At 34.8% G+C, this 18,619-nt stretch overlaps 1 protein-coding gene across 2 annotated transcripts in view; it reads left to right on the top strand.

Annotated features, from left to right (window-relative positions):
• Positions 1–18,619, top strand: part of PIK3CB (phosphatidylinositol-4,5-bisphosphate 3-kinase catalytic subunit beta) — a 153,485-nt gene that overhangs the window by 71,050 nt on the left and 63,816 nt on the right. For both annotated transcript variants that reach the window (XM_019747566.2, XM_019747603.2), the window contains 3 exons: positions 6,547–6,770; positions 15,281–15,460; positions 17,588–17,758. In XM_019747566.2, coding sequence (XP_019603125.2) covers positions 6,547–6,770; positions 15,281–15,460; positions 17,588–17,758 — 575 coding nt within the window. The remainder of the gene's footprint in view (positions 1–6,546; positions 6,771–15,280; positions 15,461–17,587; positions 17,759–18,619) is intronic.

Below are 18,619 nucleotides of genomic sequence, written 5' to 3'. Positions count from 1 at the left end.
ATTCATTGGTTTCTTAAAAAGCAGATTCTCAGAGATTACGATTCAGTGAGTCTGGGATGAATTAAAGAAATCTGTACTTCTCAGTTGATTTTAACACTTATGAACAGAGTCCCTTATTTAGAAAATATTGATAAAAATTACCAACACAGTAGCAACTGCAGTTCAGTTACAATTTGCTAAGTGTTTATACTTGGGACTACAGCAGTAAACTTGGGTGATGTGGTCTTTGCTTTGAGCTCATGATCTAGTGGGAAATGTGGATCAGGAAACAGACAATTACAATACAATGTGTGAAGGCTGTAAGTCAAGGAGAGTCACTTAAATCACTTGGTGAGTCAGTGATGTGATTTTAGAGGGTCACACAGTTAACCTGAGCCTTCACTGCTGATTAGGAGTTGAACAAGTAAAAGGAGTTGGAAAAAGGAAAAGCAAGAGGGAATGGTACGTGTGAAGAAAGGCCTATTTGAGGAATAAAAGAAGTTGACTATGGTTTGTTTAGGGGGACAGGTAGGACAAAGCAGGAAGACCAGAGAAGCAAGCAGCTTCAGAGCATGAAGAACCATCCAGGCCACATAAAAAGTAGAAACATATTCCTAAGAGCACTGACGAAGCTATTGAAGGGATTTAAGTAGGGGAGTAGCATAATCAGATTTGCATTTTTAAAAAAACTTATTTTCCATTTACAGTTGACATAAAATATTATATTAGTTTCAGCTGTATAACAGTGATTAGACATTTATATACCTTACAAAGTGATCATCACGATTAGTCTAGTACCCATCTGACACCATACATAGTGATTACAATATTACTGATTATATTCCTTATGCTATACTTTACACATCCCCGAGACTATTTTTATAACTAGCAAATTGTACTTCTTAATCCCTTTTACCTTTTTGACCCATCTCCCCAACACTCCTCCCACCTGGTGACAATCAACTTGTTCTCTATATCTATGAGTTTGTTTCTGTTTTGTTTGTTCATTTATTTTGTTTTTTAGATTCCACATATAAGTGAAATGATACAGTATTTGTCTTTATCTGAATGATTTATTTCACTTAGCATAATATCCTCTAGGTCCATTCATGTTGTCACAAATGGTAAGATTTCATTCTTTTTTATTGACCAGTAATATTCCATTGTATATATGTACTACATTTTCTTTATTAACTTGTCTATCAGTGGATACTTACCATATCTTGGCTATTATAAATAATGCTGCTTTGAATTAGTGTTTTGGATTTCTTCGGATGAATGCCCAGAAGTGGAATTGCTGGATAGTAAGGTAGTTCTATTTTTAATTTTGAGGAACCTCCATATTTTTTTCCATACTGGCTTTACCAATTTACACTCCTACCAACGGTGCATGAGGATTCGCTTTTCTCCATATATTCACCAACACTTGTTGTTTGTTGATTTATTGATGCAAACCTTTCTGACAGGAGTGAGGTGGTATGTCATTGTGGTTTTAATTTGCATTTCTCTGGTTATTATTGATGTTGAGCATATTTTCATGTCTATTAGCCATCTGTATGTCTTTGGAGAAATGCCTGTTCAAATACTCTGCCCATTTTTTAAATTGGATTGTTAGTTTTTTAGTGTTAAGTTGCATGAGTTTTTTATATATTTTTTATATTAACCCCTTAATGGATGTACCATGGGCAAATATCTTCTCCCATTCTGTAAGTTGTCTTTTCATTTTGTTGATGGTTTCCTTTGCTGTACAAAAACTTTTTGTTTGATGTAGTCCCATTTGTTTATTTTTTCTTTTGTTTTCCTTGCCCAAGGAGATGTATCCAAAAAGATATTTCTAAGAGTGATGTCAAAGAGTTTACTCCCTATGTTTTCTTCTAGGAGTTTTATGGTTCAGGTTTTACATTTAAGTCTTTAATCCATTTTGAATTTATTTTTGTATATGGTATAAAAAAGGGGTCAAGTTTTGTTTTTTTACATGTATATGTCCAATTTTCCCAACACCATTTATTCAAGAGACTGTCTTTTCCCCATTGTATATTCTTGCCTCCTTTTTCATAGATTAATTGACCGTATAGGTGTGGGTTTATTTCTGCGCTCTCTATTCTGTTCCATTGATCTACATATCTGTTTTGATGCCAGTAACATGCTGTTTTGATTACTATAGCCTTGTACTATAGTTTGATGTCAGGTAGTGTGATACCTCCATTTTTGTTCTTTCTTAAGGTTGCTTTGGCTATTTAGGGTTTTGTGTTTCCACAAAAATTTTAGGATTGTTTGTTCTATTTCTGTAAAAAATGCCATTGGTATTTTGATAGGGATTGCACTGAATCTGTGGATTGCTTTATTGGGCAGCATGGATATTTCAGTGATGTTAATTATTCCTATCCATGGGCATGGTATATCCTTCCATTTATTTGTGTCTTCTTCAGTTTCCTTCTTCATTGTCTTATAGTTTTCTGAGTACACGTCTTTTACCTCCTTGGTTAAATTTAACCTCCTTGGTTACCTCCTAGGTATTGTATTCTTTTTAATGCAATTGTGAATGGAATTCTATTTTTAATTTCTGTTTCCGATAGCTTATTATTGGTGTATAAAAATGCAACCAATTTCTGAATATTTTTGTATCCTGCCACTTTGCTGAATTCATTTATTAGTTGCAATATTTTTTTGGTGGAGTCTTTAGGGTTTTCTCTACATAGTAACATGTTACCTACTAATAATGACAATTTTTCCTTTCCAATTTGGATACCTTTTAATTTTTTTTCTTGTCTGATTGCTGTGGCTAGGACTTCCAGTACTATGCTGAATAAAAGTTGTGAAAGTAGACATTCTTGTTGTTCCTGATCTTAAAGAAAAAGCTTTTAGCTTTTTACCATTGACTATGATAACTGTCGGTTTGTTATATATGGCCTTTATTATGTTGAGGTATGGTCCCTGTTTCCCCACTTGGCTGAAAGTTTTATTATAAATGGATGTCAGATTTTGTTCAGTATTTTTTCTGCATCTATTGATATGATCATATGATTTTTATCCTTCATTTTATTTATGTGGTTTATCATGTTAATTGATTTGCAGATATTGAACTAACCTTACATCCCAGGAATAAATCCCACATGATCATGGTGTGTGATCTTTTTAATGTATTGCTGAATTCAGTTTGCTAATATTTTGTTGAGGATTTTCACATCTGTGTTCATCAGGGATATTGATTGACCTGTAGTTTTCTTTTTTTTTGTAATGTTGATAGTGTATCAGGTTAATGCTGGCCTCGTAAAATGTGTTTCGGAGACTTATGTTTTCTTCAATTTTCTGGAATTGTTTGAAAAGACTAAGTATTAATTTCTCTTTGAAATTAATGTTTGATAAAGTTTACCTGTGAAGAGCATGGGGGGTGGGAGATGAGGGTAAGGGGGATCAAATATGTGGTGATGGAAGGAGAACTGACTCTGGGTGGTGAACACACAATGGGATTTATAGATGATGTAATACAGAATTGTACACCTGAAATCTATGTAATTTTACTAACAATTGTCACCCCAATAAATTAAAAAAAAAAAAAAAAGTTTACCTGTGAAGCCATCTGGTCCAGGACTTTTGTTTGTTAGCAGTTTTTTGGTTATTGATTAGATTTCACTATAGATTATTGGTGTGCCCTGATTTTCAGTGTTACAATATTGTATGTTTCTAAGAATTGATCCATTTCTCTCAGGTTGTCCAATTTGTTAGCATATAATTGTTACAGTGTTTTGTCAGAATCCTTTGTGTTTCTGTTCTGTTGGTTGTTACTTCTCTTTCATTTATGCTTTTATTTAATTGGGTTGTCTTTTTCTTGGTGACTTTGGTTACAGGTCTATCAAATTTATCTTTTGAAATAACCAGCTCTTGGTTTCGTTGATATTTTCTGTTGCTGTTGTTTTTTTGTGTGTTTTTTTGTCTCCATTGTGTTTATTTCCACTCTGATCTTCATCATTTCCTTTCTTGTACTCACTTTGGGCTTTGTTTGTTAACTTTTTTCTGGTTTATTTGTGTGTAAGGTTAGATTGCTTTTTTCAAATTTTTCTTGTTTCTTGAGATAGGCCTGTATTGCTATCAGTTTTTGTCTCAGAATTGCTTTGGCTGTGTTCCATAGATTTTGGGTTATTGTCTGTTCATTTTTATTTGTCTCAAGGTATCTTTTGATTTCCTTCTTGATCTTGTTGTCAGCTCATTCATTTTTTAGTAGCATGGTATTTAGCCTCCATGTGTTGGTGTGCATTTCAGTTTTCTTCTGATAATTGATTTCTAGTTTTATACCATTGTTTTTGGAGAAGATGCTTGATGTGATATCAGTGTCTTGAATTTAGTGAGACTTGTTTTGTGGCCTAACATAGACTATCCTGGGAAATTTTCCTTGTGTATTTGAAAAGAATGTATATTGTGCTTCCTTTAGGTGAAATGCTCTAATAATATATTTACATTTAAGAAAGATTATTCAGTTTGTATAATGGAGAACAGATCAGAGGAATTAAGACTGGCAGTATAGAAATTAGCGAAAAACTGCTGATGTAGTCATCCAAGTAGGGGATGATGATGGCTGGGATTAAAATACTGACTGTTGGAACTAGGAGAAGTAGACAGAGTTGAGAAACATTTAGAAAGTAGAGTAAATATTACTTTTAGTAGATAAAAGAAGATAAAGAGTTTGATTGTTGTTAGATGTATACCAGGGTCTGACAGTTAAGCTTGTGAACTTATCCTAGAAAAAGTGCTACATTACTGCATTGTTGAATATCACTATGGTCACCTTTGAAGTACTCCCCTTGGGAAGCTATGCACCAACACCAGCTCCTAGTCCACCCTTCAGAGCAATTTTGGAACTCTTTTTCTGGAATGGCCGTCAGAGCTATTGTCGTATTACCCTTGATGGCCTGAATGTCATCAAAATGTCTTCCTTTCAATATTTCCTTTGTCTTCAGGTAAAGAAACAAGTCACTGGAGGCCAGCTCAGGTGAGTAGGGAGGGTGTTCCAATACAGTTATTTGTTTACTGGCTAAAAACTCCCTCACAGACAGTGCCCTGTGAGCTGGTGCATTGTCGTGATGCAAGAGCCATGAATTGTTGGCGAAAAGTTCAGGTTGTCGAACTATTTTCATGCAGCCTTTTCAGCACTTCCAAATAGTAACCTTGGTTAACTGTTTGTCCACTTGGTACAAATTCATGATGAATATTCCCTCTGGTAGCAAAAAAAAAGTTAGCAACATCCTTGCAACAAGTTCGCGAACTTAATTGTCAGACCTTATATGATCGTATATGGATTTATCTTAATTTTTTAAACCAGGTCTTAATGATTAGCTTTAGCTTTTTCCAGTTTTTAATTATTGTAAACTAAACTACAGTGAACATTTTTGCATTGATATCATGTTACTTATACATAAATTTGTGGAAGTAAAGACCACCAAATGAGAGTAGACTGTTTATTCAGAAGTTTCTGTAGTGAAAGGACTTTTTGTTTGGCAGTGACTCAGTGGCACACAGGGGAGTGAATAAGTTTTATACCGAAAAAAGGGGAAGGATTCTGATATGTCTGATTGGAAGTTGTTGACAGAGGAAGCTGGAGTTGGGCTCATTAGAAGATGGGCATCTTCTGTGATTGGTTTAGGGAGCATATTTGTCTTTCTTGGTGGGTCCCATGTCTCACGTTGAAATTCCTGTTGGTGCAATTTTGAAGTTAAAGGTTGGATGTGTGTGTGTGTGTGTGTGTGTGTGTGTGTATAATTTCCAATCTATAGTAAATAAATTCTAATAAATATTTTAAAAATACGCCTGTTTGTCTCTACCCCTTCCAGCCCAGAATATTGACAAACTTTAAGATGTTTGTCAATCTGATAAGTAAAAATTAAGGCATGTATAAAAATTTATACATTTATTTTTTGTTTTATGTTTCTAGAATTATTTATTAGAATAATCATAAGTTTATGAAAAAGTTATATATGGTTGTCTTTATTGCCAAAGTGGTTCATACTTAAGTATAACAATGAATAATTTTATGCTTATGAGATTTTTGACTATTGATTTACTATAACTATTGTGGAAAAATCACAGTGAACTGAAAGTTTAAGTTAAGTAATAACTTGTGCCACATAGTAATTTCAATATACAGTATTCTCCTAATACAGTATTTGAAAAGTTTTCATATTCTTAAGCCTTTCTCAGATGTTTTACATGTGACTTACTTAGTTTGTTAAGTTAAACTGTGGATCTCATAGTGGTTTAAAAATGTATACTGTGAATTTCAGTGATAATCTCCATAAAACTGGTAACCGTATCTTTGTACAACTCATAACCAGCTACATTTCTTCATGAGGTTTCAAGTTTGTATTCTTTAGAAGTCTAATTGTATAATTATCTTCTTTACATGAAATTTATTATTTTATCTGGCTATTCTTTGATGTTTCAATAATATTTTCCTGCCCAGTTTTGTTTTCTTGATAAAAACCAATTATCTAATTAAGTTTTTGTTGAATATATTTTGTATTCTCTTTTATTACTATTAGCTACTCAAAATGACACCTTTAAAAATGTGTTTAGGTCTACATGAATTTGATGCCTTGAAGGATCCTGAAGTGAATGAATTCCGAATAAAAATGCGCAAATTCAGTGAGGAAAAGATTCAGTCGCTAGTGGGATTATCTTGGATGGACTGGCTAAAGCAAACATATCCACCAGAGCATGAACCATCTACCCTTGAAAACTTAGAAGATAAGCTTTATGGAGGAAAGCTCATTGTGGCTGTTCATTTTGAAAATTGTCAGGTAGTATAATATTATTTAAGAAATAACTTTGTAAAAAATCTCTGATTTTTACCTGAATGTAGCTCCAGTCTCAAAGAGTCTCTTATTTGCCTAGTAAACACTATTACAAAGAACATTTTTATATTTAAGATGGAAATAAATTTAGAATTATGTGTAATAATCTAAAGTGACACATACTTTGCTCATGTTTGATTTTTTTGATGTGGTATGTCAGTCTAGGTCAGCAAACCTTACTGATCGAGGTCAGCAAACTGAATGTTTTTGAATGATTTTTATATTTTCAATGGGATGTAAACAAGCAAAGAATTTTAAAGGGATGTTTAAAAAAAGAAGAGAAAGAAAATGTGACAAAGATGCATATGTTGTTACCGAAGCCGAGTCCTTTACAGAAAAAGTTTGCCAACCCCTGTGTAGATAATGTTCTTTAATATAAATATTATTTTATTTTCTCAAGTGATTTTTCTCTTGTCTGTAAAATGAAGGGTTTGATCAATGATTTTTTTTCTGTATTCTTATAGTTGTGTTGTGTGAATATATAAATTAAGGGCTAATATAGAATTGGGCATTATAGTGAGTGTATATACAGTTAATCTATATCTGAATATTCAGAGCAGTTTTACAAACTGAATTATGCTACTGTCTTTGTATCAAGTATGGTCGTTTATCATGTAGGGTATAGTCTTAGAATTTGGGTTGGAGTTGAAAGATTTTGTTTTGTTCTTCAATTACTATAATAATGACAAAAACCATATTAGTAGCCAATTTATATTAAGCACTAATACTATGCTAGGAACTATGAAAGGTATTTTTTATATACTGCTACTTCGCATAGCAACTCTGTACACTGTTGTTATCTTCTACCCATTTTACAGTGAATAAACTGAATGGAAGAAAAGTTTGGTTATTTGTGCCAGGCCTCATATCTGGTCAGTGGTAGAGCCAGAATTTTATGCAAGTATTTTTGGTTTTATCCAGTTCTGCCTCCTTTCAAACATGTTACTAAATAGTTGTTAAGACAAATGCGAAAAAAGGATCCTGCTTCCTGGCATTTTTACAAAGGAAGTTTATCTAAGGAACAAAACCATTTGTCACTCTATCCTGAGATATATTGAGATTAAAGTTTCATTTAGGCCAAGATTTGTATATCATAAAATGTCAAAATCAATTTAAAATTCTGCAGTGTTGGAAGATCTGGAACATGGAATTTTACTGTTCAAAGGTGATTAGATCAGTCTGAATTTCATTACATATGGGTCAAATCTCTACTGGACATACAAATTTTAATTTAATTATCATTGTAATAAAGTATATAGGGTTGGACAATTACGTTCACAGATTCATCCTAGAAAAAGTACTACATCATTGCTGAATTTCACTACGGTCACCTTCAGAGTACTCCCCTGGGGAAGCTATGTACCCACACCAGTGCGAAAGTCCACCCTTCAAAGCACTTTTGGAACTCTTTTTCTGGAATGGCCATCAGAGCTGTTGTTCTGTTACCCTTGATGTCCTGAATGTCATCAAAATGTCCTCCTTTTTAATATTTCCTTTATCTTTGGGTCGAGAAAGAAGTCACTGGGGGCCGATCGGGTGAGTAGGGAGGATGTTCCAATACAGTTATTTGTTTACTGGCTAAAAACTCCTTAACAGACATTGCTGTGTGAGCTGGTGCATTGTTGTGATGCAAGAGCCATGAATTGTTGGTGAAAAGTTCAGGTTGTTAAACTTTTTCACGCAGCCTTTTCAGCACTTCCAGATAGTAACCTTGGTTAACTGTTTGTCCACTTGGTACAAATTCGTAATCAACAATCCCTTTGATACCAAAAAAGGTTAGCAACAAGTTTGCCCATCTGGTTTTCTTTCCTGTTTCAGATCAGTATCTATTCAATCTTCCCTTCATTCTACATGCCTAATATTTAGATAATACAAATATAGCTATCATATCTCTCTCTAGTCTCCTTTTCTTCGGCTAAATATTTCCCTAGGGATTAAAACAAAATTTCCTAGACTTTTGAATTATATAGACCAGTACAATTATTAAGTTATTAAAGAATTTTTGGAAGTTACATAGAGTTAAGAGCTTTTTATTTAGGCAAGTGGGACCATCCAAATTTGAATTTAAAAATTCCAAACCATAACTTATTATCAACACTATTTCATAACTGAATAAATATCACTAAAAATACGGAAATGAGAATCTCAGAATAGAGGACAGTTGGCAATCATCTTAGATGCGTATTTTCTATTTGACCCTCCTATTTCTAAAAATTCTCATTTGGTTATTTCACCATCACTGCTGATGACCAATATTGGAAAAGCAGCATGTAAACACTAAACTAAAAACGAGATGAAATGTAACAAGGTATTGCATTTAGGTTAAAAAAGTTTTCCAGCATTGGTAGGTGGTAATCGAGACAGCAATTTCTGTGAAAAACATATAAAGCTTTAGATGATGACATGTGTTGTCACTATCAGCCAGCCATAGCATATGGCTCTTAAGAAGCAAGGTAAATACGTATATAATTATGGAACTATTGTTTCTCAAAATTACAGGACACTAATTCCAGGAGCCAGATCACAATGCATTATTTTTAATTTCAAGAATCGTTCTTGTAATGAATATTAATAAACCTGAGCAGCACTTTTAAACTTTTTTTTTTTAACCTCAGCCAGCATAAGGTATATGAAATAATTCTATCAATAAAGGGAGGGGCACACGTAATTTGAAATAGCTTCCTGTGTGTAGGGGGATGGTGGAGGAGTGGGGGTAGGGGGAAGGAAATGTATTTTTTGTCTAATTTTTTAAAAAATTTTATTGGGGAACAGTGTGTTTCTCCAGGGCCCATCAGCTCCAAGTCATTGTCCTTCAATCTAGTTGCGGAGGGCGCAGCTCAGCTCCAAGTCCAGTTGCCGTTTTCAATCTTTAGTTACAGGGGGCTCAGCCCACCATCCCATGGGGGAATTGAACCAGCAGCCTTGTTGAGAGCTCGAGCTCTAACCCACTGAGCCATCCCGCCGCCCCTCCAACAGCTCAGCAGCATTTCGTTGTTTTCAATCTAGTTGTGGAGGGCGCAGCTCAGTGGCCCATGTGGGAATGGAGCCAGCAATCCTGTTGTTCAGAGCTGGTGCTCTAACCAACTGAGCCATCTGGCCGCCCCGGAAATATGTTTTTGTTTGTTTGTTTTTGGCTTCTTTGTCAAAAATTATCTGTTCATATTTATGTGGGTTTATTTTTGGGTTCTCAATTCTGTTCCATTGGTCCGTGTTTCTGTTTTTCTGTCAATACCATACTGTTTTGATATATATATATATATATATATATATATATATGAATGAATTCCCGAGAATATATCAGAAGCATGAGCGGAAATATGAAAAATAGTGAAGCATGTAGAGTAAAACTATGAAGAATAAGTATTTCCTGAGTAGTCATTATCTGAATATCCACAGTTATCATTATATAGACATAGTCACTGATGAATTGTGTTTCTCCCTGCTAAGCCGAAGTATCTGTTCCTACCCATATTGTCAGTGTATTTATTGGGTAGTGTCTCATCTACTGTGTTTCCCAGAAAATAAGACCTAGCCAGACCATCAGCTATAATGCGTCTTTTTGGAGAAAAAAAAAAAAAATACGACCGGGTCTTATATTTTATAATATAATATAATATAATATAATATAATATAATATAATATAGTAATGTAATGTAATGTAATATAGTATAGTATATAATATATATAATACCAGGTATAATACAATATAATACCAGGTATAATATAATATAATACCAGGTCTTATATTAATTTTTACTCTAAAAGAAGCATTAGAGCTGATGGTCCAGCTAGTTCGTATTTACGGGGAAACATGGTATAGCTATTTGTAAGCCTTGGGCAATACATTGCAAATTGATTGCCCAGGAAGATTATAAGTCTTATAAAAGATGTAATGTTTTCTGAAATATGTGAAAGTGATGCTGGAAAACTGCCTGAAATATAGGGAAAACCAGTCAAGTTGATTCCTGACCAAGTCAGTCCAGTCAACAGTTTATGTGGAGAAAATTAACAAGGGTGATGTTGACACACTAGTACATCTTTAAAAGACATGAATTTAATTATCAAGAGATTAAAATAGGCCCTTGGAGAAAAGATTGGAGCCCATGGTACTATATACAATTCTATTATATACATTCCTTTGTCTTAATTGTGTCTCCCTCAAAGCTGATGAGAATGAATCTTTTTTCATATATTTATGAAGCATTTGTATTTCTGTCGTGTTAGTTTTGGTTATTTTTTAATTAGATGGTTGTTTTTGTATTTATTTGTAGAAGTTTTTGATGTTTTGGGGCTAGTGATTCTTTGTCATTTGTAAGTGCTGTGAATGTATTCTTTCAATATGTGGCTTATCTTTTCATTGCTTGTTTTGTTTGTTCTGTTTTGCTTACTTTTTATCCTCAAATTCTAGTCATGTTCAGATTTCCTCATTTGTTATGTCATCTGTATATATACATATATACACACAGAGCATAGCAAATTCAGCATTGCTGTTTCATAGAATAACGCTGATTTATTTATATTGTGCATACACACACACGAACAGAATTGGAGAGTCAGGTGTACGTGTATAATCAGTTTTAGTAGATACGGCCCAATAGTTTTTCAAATTTACATTTCTACTAGTAGTATTTTGAGAGTTGGGATTCCCCATGTCTTTGTTAATACTTAATATTGTCAGTATTTTAAAATCTTGTTAAATTTACCATTTTCCATTTTATGGAATTTTGTTTTCCTTAACACATTGTCTTTCTTGGGGTTCTCTTTGATTGTTCTTCAGGTATACTTGCTCTTTATTTTCAAGCTGCCTTTAATTCTTGAAAAACATTAACCATACTTGCTTTATTTTCTATTAATTTTAATACCTGCAGTTTTTTAAGCCCAGTTCTGTTTTCTGTGATTTCTGCAGGTTTCTTGCTGTTTGATAATGATCTTGTCCTTTAGATTTGTATTTCCGAAGCGTTTATGTATGAAATAGAGAGTAGATGGGGATCATAGAATTAAGGAGTGTGGGCTTTATCATTCAGACTTGAGGCATTTAATACAATATCTACTAACCACATGTACATATTTTATTTAAAAATTCAGTTCTTCACAGTAGCCACATATCAATTCTCAAGAGCCAATTATGGCTACTGGTTATTTTATTAGCACAGAATAGACTATTTCCATTATTAAAGTTTTATTGGGTACAACTGCTTTAGACAGTTATGACCATTTGTATTAATGTTAAAAAAGTGTCGCATTTCTTTACAGCTCTCCTTTTGAAGATAGATTATTTTCTAAGTTGGGTGAAGGTTAGTGCAAGAGTTAGGGAGATCACATAAGAATTATGTTGCTGTTTAGGAGAAATTTAGAGAATCATTGATGTAGATGAGCATTACTAGAGATACAGAGAAGACGACAGTTGGCAGCACTTTAAGATGTAAGTTCATTGGTATCTTATTAGGAGGTGAGGTATGGATGGAAAGGGGAATGATGGCGACTTCTCAAGTGAGTGGATCTTCGCTCCTGTGCTTTGATGTATATGGTACCAACTCATATAGAAAATACTGGAGAAAAAGGGTAAAAATACTGGAGAAAGTAGAAAGATACCTTGTAGAAAAGGGAGGTGACTTAAAATTAATTTGTTGGAAAATATTGCAAAATCAATTTAGGTCAGTGTAGAGAATTTTCTAAAAGTCATAATTGTCCAGAGTAGCAGTTGGCTGCATTGAGAGATAGGGAGCTTTCTTATATCTTCAATATATGATCATATGGTGGGAAATTATTTTGCTAGATTCTGAGCGGATTCAGGTATTATTAAGTAATCTTTAATTTCTTTACCTTTGGGATTTATGATGAACAGATTTAACAATATTCCATCTCAACTATGTCTTCATTTTTCACTAATTAAAATTTCTGTTTCTTTTACATGTTTGCAACATCAGACAGAATTGTTAATTTATGGTTCAATTGGTATAAAGTATAGGTCTCTTCTTACCAGAGACTTCATATAATTCTTTGCTTAATGTAGACTAAATTTGAACAACTACAGGTTGGTTTTTTTAAAACTTTTTATTTTATTTGTTTCAAGTGTACAAAGCAATGTAATAAGCATTTAAACACCTCTCAAAGTGATAACGTACCCCCCAAGCTACTACCCCTCTGACATCTTATATAGTTGTTATAATACCATCGACTGTCTTCCCTATGATGTACTCCACATCCTGTGACTATATATACCTATATATTTAGTTATAGTTGACATTCAGTATTATTCTACTTCAGCTCTTCAGGTGTATAGCACAGTGGTCAGACATCTACAGTCTATGACGTGATCCCCTTGATAAGTCCAATGCCCATCTGGCACCTTACATGATCTTTACAATTTACAACATTGTTGATTATATTCCCCATACTGTATTAACTATCAATTTATATTTCTTTTTTTAAAAGATTTTATTGGAAAAGGGGAATAGGACTTTATTGGAGAAGTGTGTACTTCCAGGACTTTTTTCCAAGTCAAGTTGTCCTTTCAATCTTAGTTGTGGAGGGTGTCTTTCAGCTTCAAGTTGTCCTTTCAGTCTTAATTGTGGGGAGCGCAGCTCAGCTCCAGGTCCAGTTGCTGTTGCTAGTTGCTGGGGGTGCAGCTCCATTTTTATGAGATCATTGAGCACTCCTTTTCTCTCTTTTTTTAAGATTTTATTGGGGAAGGGGAACAGGACTTTATTGGGGAACCCAGTGTGTACTTCCAGGCTTTTTTCCAAGTCAAGTTGTTGTCCTTTCAATCTTAGTTGTGGACGGTGCCATTCAGCTTCAAGTTGTTCTTTCAGTCTTAGTTGTGGAGGGCGCAGCTCAGCTCCAGGTCCAGTTGCTGTTTCTAGTTGCAGGGGGCACCGCCCACCATCCCTTGTGGGAGTCAAACCGGCAACCTTGTAGTTGAGAGCCTGCGCTCCAACCAACTGAGCCATCCAGGAGTTCAGCGGCAGCTCAGCTCAAGGTGCCATGTTCAATCTTAGTTGCAGCGGGTGGAGCCCACCATCCCTTGCGGGACTCGAGAAGTTGAACCGGCAACCTTGTGGTTGAGAGCCCACTGGCCCATGTGGGAATCGAACCGGCAGCCTTCAGAGTTAGGAGCATGGAGCTGTAACCGCCTGAGCCACCGGGCCGGCCCCATTGAGCATTCTTATAACCAGTGTTTGGAACTCTGCGTCTGATAGATTGCTTGTCTCCATTTTGCTTAGTTATTTTTCTGGAGCTTTGTTCTGTTCTTTCATTTGGGACATGTTTCTTTGTCTCCCCATTTTGGTGCCTCCTGTGTGTGTTTTTATGTATTAGGTAGAGCTGCTATGTCTTCTGGTCTTAGTAGAGTGGCCTTATATAGTAGGTGTGCTGTGGGGTTCCGTGGCACAGTCTTTTCTGTCACCTGAGTCACACTCCAGGTTTGTCCCTTGTGTGGGTTGTGTGTGTCCTTCTCTTGTAGTTGAACCTTGGTTGACAGTTGCACATCAATATGAGGGACTGACTCTTGGGCTCACTGGTTGTGAGGACTAGCCTTGACTACAGTGGAAGAGTCGTGTAGGGATTGATCCTACAGAGCAGGACTGCCTCAGCAGGACTCTGGTGCCTGCCCAATCCGCCCTTTGGGTGTGTTGCACTTGGAGACAGCTAGGTGATGCTCCAGCTCATTTTGAAGCTGGTCATTGGGGACACTAGCCCCAGGACCACCTTGGAGTGGATCTGCTGTAGATCTACTTCAGCCCCACCCAGGGCCACCTAGCGGGAGACACAGAGAAATCTGCAGATGACTGCCGCCTGTGCTGTGCTTGGAAGCACCTTTGGGAGGTAAAGTCATGAACCAAGGCCGGCTGCCACTAGTATTGGCTTAGGGCTGTACAGCCATAGGTACAGGACATACTCAAGCCAGATGCTGCTTGTCTGGGTTCTGCGAATCTTCCTACCAGTCTGGAGGTGGCTTCTTCTGCAAGTCCTTAGTTGAAAGGCTTCAGTTCAGCTTTTAGGCCATTGTCAATAATGGTTGTTTTGTAGGTTAGTTGTAATTTTGATGTGGTTGTGAGAGAAAATAAACAGTGTTTACCTACTATGCCATCTTGGTTGTCCAGGTTTCTTTATTTTTATTTTTTAACTTTTTAAAGAAAGATATTCACTGGGAAATGCATAAACTACCTGATGATAAACTTTCATTAAATATTAATCTGACCTGTGGTAACTGTGGTACTCTGTATAGTGTAAGATGCACTGCAAATTATCAGAAAATCTTAACAAATTTGATGTGGACACATTATATTTAGAAAATAGAAAAATTTACTGGAATATTAAATGAAAGGATGTGCATATTTCAATATTATGTATGGCTGTTTATAACATAATAGTAAATACAAGTGTAAAAGAGTGTTTTGTTTTGTTTTTTTTAAGCACAAATGTAAAATTGCACTTTTTTTTACTCTCCTCTTTAGGATGTGTTTAGCTTTCAAGTCTGTCCTGATATGAATCCTGTCAAAATAAATGAATTGGCAATCCAGAAACGTTTGACTATTCATGGGAAAGAAGATGAAATTAGCCCCTATGACTATGTATTGCAAGTCAGTGGGAGAGTAGAATATGTGTTTGGTGATCACCCACTAATCCAGTTCCAGGTATGTGTGTTAACTGTTTACCAGCGGTGTGTGTGTGTGTATGTGTGTGTGTGTGTGTATGTATGTGTACTGGTGGAAGTAAAATATGAAATATTTTGATTAAATAACCACTAATTGAATTGTGTACTAACTTATTTGTGATTATCAGTTAACCATCTAAAGTAATATTACACATTTTCATTGTGTACTAGAAAACTTTTCAGTTTCAGTCCAGTATTTATATGTGTAATCTCCCTTCTCCTTTTTGTGTGGCTTCCAATGTGGTAGGAATTTTCTAAGAATTAGGTATGACAATCCTCAAAAACCTCCCTTAATCTTTGAGATATTAATTACCATTTAGTCATGAATTCTCTGATTATATGCTTTATGGAAGGCACTTAAGTGTGTCAGATATTTTTGGAGTAAAGTGGAGTTTAACATATGTGCAGTGCAATGCCCTTCCCCCACCATAATGTGTGGTATCTAAAGGGTAAGATCCTGCCTTTGCATTTAAAGAACTTAAAGATATTTTAGTTGAAATTATGTTTGGAGACTGAAAAATGGTCATTACATAATAATAGGCTCAATGCCAAGTTAGATGCATAGTAACAAGATTGTAGAAAAATATGTGTTTTTTTCCATGTGTGTGATTTTTGTTGTTTTGTTTTAAGAAAGAGGAATACATGCATGCCAAATATTAAATGATGTTTGAGAATAAGAAACTGTATTTATTATCAGGTAACAGGGAATTTTATACATCTTGTTTTAAGATTTTTGGAGTGGCCTTTAATTCTTACACTTTGGTAGGTAGAAAGTCAAACAGCAGTTACAGCTTTGCACACAGCTTTGGGAGTTGTGGCATTCTGATAGTAAGTGCTTGAACTCTAGCCCGTGAGAGGAAGAAAGAAGATGAAAAGTGCTTGGTGGCAGCATAGAAATAGAAGTACTGACTTCTTCCCTTCATGTTTTGTCTTCTTTTAAGTAACCTGCTTCTTTAACACTTTTATCTTATCTTGAGAAGGGGAAGGTATATTGTTTTGCCAAACATTAGAATTGGTTGCAATAAAGAAAAATAGAGGCATGCATATGTTTTTGTACAGGTCGTAAGAGAGACAATATACAGTGTGGGCAAAGGAATGTGAAGGAAATGGGATGATACGTCTCTCACAGTGATAAGTTTTAAATGAATATATCATAATATATAACTCCCACTTATAGGCCAGCCTGAAAATGTTTTTTTAAATTTTATTTAAAAGAATGTATTTTTGGTGGCTCAGAATTGAATATAATACATTGAATCACACTTCGTATCTGTATAGGAAAGTTATTCTTTTGAGTAATACATTGGATTTCTGTTTAGTTTGTTAGCAATCTTTGGTAATGTGAATAACCACACCCTTATTTATATGCCTCTGGAGAATCATCCTGGTTTCACGGAAATAAAACAGAGCATCAAGCTCTTTTGGTGGCCAATAGATTTTTTTCTGGGGAAACAGTAATGGTTGCCTGGTACCCTGTGCTGAAAAGATACCAGGTCTACCACAAGGATCCATGGGAAGGTATGAGTTGGCCACCTGAGGGCTTAAGAAATGGCCTCATGTGTATTTACATATTCACCTTTCCTGACTGATTGGTGAAAGCTGCACTGTGATATCTATCTGTGATGGTCAAGTCCTGCCCTGGAAAGGTGCGCTGATTGGTCAAACTGTTGTTGGGTATTAAGTGCAGAAAAGAGAAGACAAAACATCTAGACTGAGGCATGTTATTTTTTTCAAGGTTTAGCAGATAAACAAAAAAAAAAGTCAGGCAGGTAGATTTAAATCCAGGTCTGAAAGACACTAGATGTTAACTTAACCAATCTGATTTTCATTCTTTAATCTATTAAATGGGTGATAATCTCTTTTACAGAGTTTTTATGAAGATTAGCCAACATAAGAGGTGTCTAGCTCAGTTCTTATGTACTTAGATGTTCAATTAATGGTAACTTTTTAATGCTGTGGTTTTAATTTCTAATATTCTTGATATTGAGTTAAGGTATTCTTTCGTAGATATTCTTTTGTTATAGTGTTGCTCCTCTTAATTTTATTCTTCTGTTGATTTAAGTATTTGCTCGAATATTCTTACCTTATTGTTTCTTGCTACTGTTAGTATATCCGGAACTGTGTAATGAACAGGACCTTGCCCCATTTTATACTTGTGGAATGTTGCAAGATCAAAAAGATGTATGAACAGGAAATGATTGCTATAGAGGCTGCCATAAATAGAAATTCATCTAACCTTCCTCTTCCTTTACCACCAAAGAAAACGCGAATTATTTCTGTAAGTTTCATTTGTAAACTTTTGGCAATTCCAAGAGGCATGTGATTTCGTTAGGTTGTGTGCTTAAGTCTCACCCATATTTTCTTTGCTCACTTCTCCTTCTATGAAAATCAATACATATTTGCCTATGATCCATCACCATTTATTAATAATTATGTCTAGCTACAATTGTTTTTCCTTATCAAGCTACATATAAATGTAAATATGCCATTTATATTTTTGGTGATCTTTTGTGCCAAAGAAATATGCCACTAAATTTGAGATGTCTTGAGACTAGAGCTAAACCTGGGACTTCAATGAGTAATTTGAGACATTGTGGTAGAAAAAGTTAGATGTGCAGAAATAGTTGGTTTACTGGTATATTTCATTTCTATCAGCTTAGCTGCAGTAGTGTTTGTGTTATAATTTGCCTGTCTTCTTACTGAATACTTTTAGACTTTAAATGTATCAAAGGCACCATTTTCTCCGGAATATAATAAATTTGTATAAAGCAAATTTTAAGTTTGTGCTCATGGGAATAGTTAACATTTTTTAATAGTTATTCGTTCTTAACAAATTGTATTTAGCCACTCATCGATTATTAAGATACTGCCTATATGTTAATTTAAACAGTGAATTGTTAATATATTCAAAGATTTTAAAACTTTTTGTTTATGGTCTTTAATTTCATGAATCTCTTAGCTGTATTGGAATGCTGCCTTTTTATTTTCCATGAGAACTAGGTGCTAGTGGTTATGATGCTTAATTTAGTATATGTGACTTTCAGTTGTTAGTTCAAAGGTCTATTTTCATTATTTTGACAGTGGATATGAGAACTGATAAGATGATTTCATTGCTAACATAAAATATTCATATCTTTCA

The sequence above is a fragment of the Rhinolophus sinicus genome, linkage group LG10 (assembly GCF_036562045.2).
Source record: "Rhinolophus sinicus isolate RSC01 linkage group LG10, ASM3656204v1, whole genome shotgun sequence".
Taxonomy (NCBI): domain Eukaryota; kingdom Metazoa; phylum Chordata; class Mammalia; order Chiroptera; family Rhinolophidae; genus Rhinolophus; species Rhinolophus sinicus.
Note: the sequence above shows the minus strand (reverse complement) of the source record. Positions and strands in the feature narration are given on the sequence as shown.